Source organism: Buceros rhinoceros, unplaced genomic scaffold (assembly GCF_000710305.1).
Source record: "Buceros rhinoceros silvestris isolate BGI_N320 unplaced genomic scaffold, ASM71030v1 scaffold7051, whole genome shotgun sequence".
Classification (NCBI taxonomy): Eukaryota; Metazoa; Chordata; class Aves; order Bucerotiformes; family Bucerotidae; genus Buceros; species Buceros rhinoceros.
The window spans coordinates 17,980-24,658 of NW_010393608.1; the positions used below are offsets into that span (position 1 = coordinate 17,980).

At 49.8% G+C, this 6,679-nt stretch overlaps 1 protein-coding gene across 2 annotated transcripts in view; it reads right to left on the reverse strand.

Moving 5' to 3' along the window:
• Positions 1-1,726: 1,726 nt before the first annotated feature.
• The window catches only part of VEPH1 (ventricular zone expressed PH domain-containing 1), a 65,037-nt gene continuing 60,084 nt past the window's right edge, over positions 1,727-6,679 (reverse strand). For both annotated transcript variants that reach the window (XM_010144909.1, XM_010144908.1), the window contains 2 exons: positions 4,503-4,639; positions 1,727-1,963 (listed from right to left, as the gene is read on the reverse strand). In XM_010144909.1, the coding sequence (XP_010143211.1) occupies positions 1,727-1,963; positions 4,503-4,639 (374 nt within the window). The remainder of the gene's footprint in view (positions 1,964-4,502; positions 4,640-6,679) is intronic.

The window sequence follows — 6,679 nt, forward strand, 5'->3', positions numbered from 1 at the left end:
TTGGATTAATGCTGCCTCTAACCACTCTAGAGCTTGTTTGCTTTCATCTCCCACCCTGCACTGACCCTGCCCACACGTGGCCACAGCAGAGCCGCTGCTCACCAGGGCTCAGTATCTCTCCTCCAGTTCCCTGGTGCACCACTGTCCCCCACAAACACCATCACCAGCTCTGGAAAATGATTAGAAACATTGGGGAAAAACCCCAGCAAAGAAACACAGCCGCCCCCGTGGGCACAGGAACTGCGGTGGGGGGACAGAAATGGCAAAGTTCAGCCTGGTTTTTATCTCACTGAGAATGGAAATGAAATCGCTCCAAGGGCCACCGTGTTTCTCCCCAAAAAGTTTGATGGATCGGGTCGAGAAACACCTCTCTGGAGCCGCCGGCTTTGCCTGCTGCGAGGGCGCAGGCAGCCCTCCACTCTGTCCCGGCAGCAGAGCTGCTCCAGCACCATAAACTGATTTTTTTCTCGTTCCAATTGGAGTAAATGCTCATTAGCCAACGTTAGCATTTACCTGTCAGCGTAAGGAACGACAGAGCTCCAGAGACGGGGAGACAAAGCCCAGCAACACCCGGTGCTAACAAGTTATCAACCTCCTGAGATAAATATTTATATAGCGAGTCACAAGACTCCATAAACCTCCCTGAGCAACCGCATCTCGGAATCGTCTTCTCCTCCGCCACAGCAAGGGCAGGGCAGGGCAGGATGAGGAGGTGGCCCGGCCAAAACTCACCCAGCAAACACGGCAGAAAGTTGTGCAAAAGATACATTTTTCTAGGCTGGAATATATAAAATTTTATTTCTGCTCAGCCTTGAATGATCTCTGAGCTTGTTTCTTCACTTGCACACTTCTCGCATTCCTTCCCACCCCGCTCCTTTTCCTTTTTTGCTTCAGTCTGTCCTGTGGTACGTCCTTTACTTTGGAATCATTTGAGAGTGATAAAGAAAAATCGAACAAACTGAGAATTTTCTGGTTTTGGAGAAATTTTGAAAGTTACAGAACAAAGCAAACAATCTTTGTTTGGAAAGGAAAATAAATTTTAAAGATTACATTCAGTTATGAAGGGGAGAAAAAGTAGGAAAAAAGAGGGAAATCAAAACAATTAAATATTTAAAATTATTTTTCAGCAGTATTAAATCTTTTTAAAATGCTCAGTTTTAAACCTGAAAGAAGCAGCAAATGTGATTTTTTCCACAGACACATATGAACAGAAAAAGGAAAAAGGACATTGAGATTAAATAAGAAGAAAAATCATCTTTTTACAGACAAAGTGGTTGAGGAGAGCACAGAGTCCTTACGGACTCGAATGCTCTCAGCAGCATCTACAGCCACTGAGACCTTGTGCCTTTCGGGAGCGAAGGCTGAGGGGCTGGGGTCCACGTTTGGCTCTAACCATGATTCCTGGTGGGCTTGCAGGTCACTAGGCTGAAGAAAAAACCTTCATTTCACACGTGGGCATGGAAACTGCGGCCACACCAGCAGCTGTCCCAGTGCCGGGGGTCGCTGTCCTGGTGGCACCCCATCACCGGGTTTGTTATCGATGCCATAGACCTCTTGCACTGCATGCAGCTCCCCTGGCCCCGGCTAACACATGCTCTTCCCCACCATTTCCCATGGTCCAGGGGCCAGTGGAGCTTGTGGAGGTAAAAGAGGTCCACAGCACAGCAGTGGGCAGCTCTGCACCCGCGTTTGGTTTGCTGGGACGGCCACGGAGGTGCCAGCAGCCCTACAGGTAGGTGGTGGCCTCTTGGCTCTCCCGCTCTCTGGCCTGCGCGACCGCGACGTTGATGCACTGAAGCCACTCCTCAGCGTTCTTCTCGTCTTTGGCCTTGAAAACATAGGTCTTGCTGTCGGTGAAGATCTCGAAGGCCCGGGGCAGGCTGCGGTCCCTGCGCTTCTTTGCCACCACTTTAACGCTCTGCACCTTGCTGAGCTCGATGGGGCAGTCGTCAGGGTCGTCCTTCTGAAACACAGACAGAACCAAGTTCATGGAATCACAGAGTGGTTTGGGTTGGAGGGGACCTTTAGAGGTCACCTAGTCCAACCCCCTGCAGTGAGCAGGGACGTCATCTGTCACGCTGCACCCAACATACAGAGTAGGTGCGTCTAGGAAATCCTACTGCCCTTGTCAGGAACATGATGCAGGGAGCGTAAGAGAGAGTTGCAGAGTCGTGGAAGTTTCCTGAGGGAGAAGAGATTTGTGAGCTCATTAAAAAAAATGTAGGAATTGGGACTCCAGTGAGAAGTTGAAGCCCAAGGCCCTGATTCCTCCAGAACATTTATGTTTCTCCTGTTGAGCTTTTTATACTTTTTACCCAGAGGAGTAAGGCAGATTTCCCAAAAGCTTTCTGCTCTTGTCGCACAGGAGAGGCCAGGACTGATCGGAGGGAGAAGCGGCGGTTCATTATCTTGCAGGAGCTGAGCACGGCTCAGCAGAGGCGGCAGCGTGGGAACTGCCATCTCCAGAGCTGCTCTGCCGGCACCAGTTTCCTCTGCTCTCCCAGCTCCAAAACGCAGGACCAGAGCTGGGTGGGGAGACTTCTCCTCCAGTAACACCTTGGTCCTTCTGGGACAGAACCGGGAACATTTTACTGTCCTAAGGAAAAGCTCATCGGAAAAGACCATCCCAGTATGAAGCTGGCTCTGCGCTGGAATCTGACCTGGGATAAACATCGTGAAAACTTTAGCACAGAAAATGCAAAGCAACAATAGACTTGAGAGTGAAAACTTTGCACCACGTGAGCCAGACCTTTACGCTTCAAAGCCTGTCTGGCAAAAATACCCTCCCTTATTAGCACATTAGTTGATTGTACCCCAGGCACATTTCCGTGGAAGGAGTTTACTGCAATTTTCCAGGAGTTTAGGATGTGGCTTTTTTTTTTTGGACCTCTTATAGCTTGGTTTTCTCCTGCCTCCCCTTTGCCCACTGGCTGTACTGTTGCTTACACAGAGCGAACACTGTCCGCACGGTTACGCTGACAGAGGGGAGGCTCGTGGTGGGCTCCAGGAGCCGGGAGGCACAGCCAGCTGGCCACCTCACAATACCTCCTCTGTGTTAGATCTGTATTTTTAAGCGAGCAGCGTGTAAAGTCCACACCCCCACGCAGCACTCAGCCCTGCTCCGCGCCACCAGAGATGATGGGGCAGTGCTGTTACACTCAGCCATGCAAGAACCGTCCAGCCTCGAAGACTGAAACAAGCACCCGCTGGAGTGGGGCAGGAGCCTCTACCGCCGCTTTGGACAGCCACAGCCTGTAGCCCTGCATCTCACAGTGCTTTTAGCACCCACACCCAGCCAGCGAGGTGCAGGGCCGGTTCTCCCTCTGGGTGCTGGAGGAGTGGACCCTCCTGTGGGATCTGAAAATCTCCCTTTTGTTGTCCAAACCACTTCCGTCGTTCTTCAGACCTCCAGCCCTGCTTAAAGGGCTAAAGTTTTTGCATTCGGTGCCTGCAACAGCCAGCCCAGGGCACGGCTGCAACCCAGACCTTGGGTGGCTGCAGGCTGCAAGCCAAGCGATGGTTAAGAGCAGGGCTTGATCTCTCCTGCTCAAGAACGACAGTTATTCTTCAAAAGCGAGCGGCAGCCAGCACTGAGCTGTAGCTACGGTACGTGTATGGAGACAACTGACTTCATCTCACCCAGAACACCAGAACACGCCCGTGGAAAGTCAGGAAAAGGCTGTTTCCTGAACTACTTGCTTTCGGGAGGATGGTACCATCCCGTGAAAGGCACGTGCTCCTCCTAGGCAGAAGACTCCGCTGTGGTTCTTACAGGAAGGGGCTCCGGAAGACAGTAAAGAGCTTCACTAGGTTTCTATAAAAATAAAGATTATTTACCAGATATACTCAAGTTTGGCTATAGTTGGAAGCTGCTGCTATTCGTGGATTATCTATGAGAGCTCCCGTAATAAAATTAGACTATTTTGTACAAGGTTTGATAATTCCAATTATGAAAAGCTGAAGAAAATTACTTTCTAGTACCTGGGAAGTAATAACAAAGGAGAGCTGGATTCTATCACCTGTTCTTCTGTGCCCTGGGACACACTTATGTCCAAGTCCTATCGGTATAAAGTTCGAACAATTTCACAGCAGGATTTCTCTGAATTTAGGTGAGGGTAGAATTGAAAGCAAAAACCCCTCCGTTCCTTTGGCAGAAAAGCATTTTAGCGTCACCTTGCTTTAAACTCACTTGTATTTCCTGCACAACTAGCACCAGGAGCTTTTGCCAGAGGGGACGATGCTCAGGCACAGGTCACCACTAGCAGGGCGCAAACAATCGAGTCGCAGTGCTGAGCCCTGGGTATTTGTTGCCTGAACAAGAAAAGATCAAAAATATCTTGAAAATCTCCTGCTCTCGATCCAGAGAGAAGACCAGAGCTAAAGCTGGTGAGCAGCCCCTTGGCTGAAGGTCGCCGGGGGCGTACAGGGCTGTAAAAACCTCTGGGAAGTGGTGCTGGGGAGGAGGAAAGGACAGAAATCAGGCTGGTGGTCTTCTGACTTACAGACTTTCCTTTCCGGAACAGCAGCTGGTTGCCAGCCAGAGTGAAGTAGCGCGTTTTCCACCTCTTGATAAACTTCCACCGGACTTGCTTCTCTTTCAGCTTGCCTTCAATCAGCGGCTGCCCACCCTGGTTCACCACTGGGGAGATGAACACACAACCAGGGCGTTATTTCTGGCCTCCCCTCGCCCCAGCCCGAAGCCAGGCTCTTGCTGCAATGCAGAGAGGGGTGGGTTTTCTCCAGCGTAGCTGTGTCAACTCCAAGACCACATTCCTCCTGACCTCAAGCACTCAGAGAGACGTTTCAGCCCTTAGTCATGGTTTGCTGAGGAGCCCTAGCAGATGGAGCTGACAGCTCCAACCCCTCTGGCCATCGCTTCTGCCTCCTCAGCCACCACGTCCTTCTCTCCACTGTTATTCCTCCCCGCCATTCCTCAGCCCTGCAATAATAATTTATGATTTCACACAATTAAAAGAAGGAATTTATGTTGTCTCTGAGGCTTTAATCCACTCAGCAGAGCTCAGCGTGGTTAGAGCATGCTGTGGAGTATTTTGGATAGGAATATTTTGAGAATATCGCTCTCCATTAACTGCAATAACTTGCTTCATTGCACAGCAGCCTTTGAGAGAAAGAATTAAGAGCCAGACATGGGATGTCCACAAGGGGCTAAGAGACTTGGCACCATCCCACCGCAACAAACACCAGCCTCTCGAAGGTAATTCCAGCCCAGAAACGTGACTTTTTGCTGAGAAAGGGGTTGGTGGGTCCCAGGGCTTTGTCTCCCAGGCATGACCCTTCCGTCCCTCACCCTCCCAGGACACAACTCCCTCTTCCCTTGGGAAAGGGCTGTGATGATCACCAGCCATCCCCGATCCAGCGTCTGAGCAATGGCCTAGTCCTGAATTTTGCAGGGGTCACTCCCTGTTACGCCCTCATTGTCTTTTCTAGGTCTCTTCAGCAACACTCAAAAGTTATTTAACATTAACAATCCATTTCATAAAAATTACAACAAACCCAGAACTGGTTACGTCCTGTAAATCATGAACGTGATGTTTTCTATCACTTCAGCATTTCTAAAGTAACACAATTTATTTTGGCATCTGGACTACAAGGGCCAGAGCGACTCACAGCTCAGCCCCAGCGACCCGCCATCAAGATCCCACAGAAACAGTCAAGGTCTTTTCACCATGTTGCCCATTGAGGACATTGATTTTTTACCAAGAATAATCTAAAATAGAATTAAAAATACATTGCGTACAGCATAAGTAACAGCAATGATGGTACTGGGCACGGCAGCAGAAATCTCGGCACATCCAGCTGCCTTGTTTCAGCTCAGCCTCTTTCCAGTCCATCCATATTCTAGAGCGGTCTGAAAAGTCACTTTAATTTGCCTTAGAAAAATAACTTACGTTTGTCACTATAGATTTTCCTTCAACTGATTCCCTTAAAAATAAAACCCGAGTAAAGTCTCTAGGGAAGGAAAACCCTTTTTTCCCTTATTGCTATATTTAAAATTAACTGCAGAATCCAAAGCGCTGAGTGAACATTGGGACACCTCGTGCTGTCATTTACAGTGTGTTTACAAGGACGTGGCCACCTCTCCCAACACGGTGGTCCCCCGTGATCAGTACTCACTGCCACTTGCCTCGCCTGGCAGCCTGCAAGGTCAGGGGAGCTGGAAGGACGTTACCAAACCTTACATGGAATTCTCCAGCACAAGAAAAGCCCACCAGCCAAAGGGATCACTGTGGGCTCTAAACCATGACCACAGAGCAACCTCGAGCCACTGCCCTTCACGTGAATTCCCTAACACCATGGCTGGGTTTCTTTTTACTTTCTCTTCTATTTTTACCCCGGTAGACAGGACACGACGGATCAGATAGACTGAAGAGCAGTCCAACGCGTAAGCAGTCTGAGAACGGATGGGTTTGATGTGCTGTTTGCCTTGGAGCCCTTCCCAGCCCCTGTCAGACAGTCGGTTATCCTCTGGCTAGCCATACTTGCTTCCCTTAGCATGAAAATTCATCCAGTAACACTTCTTTCTTGAAAACATTTGCTGTTGTCTGTGCACGAGCCTTTCGGAGACCAAAACGGTGTAGGCTGGTGTGACGCTGAGGACGTGAGCTGAGCGGGGCGGCCAAGCACAGCCACCAAAGGCAGCACCGGGGGCTTAAAAGCT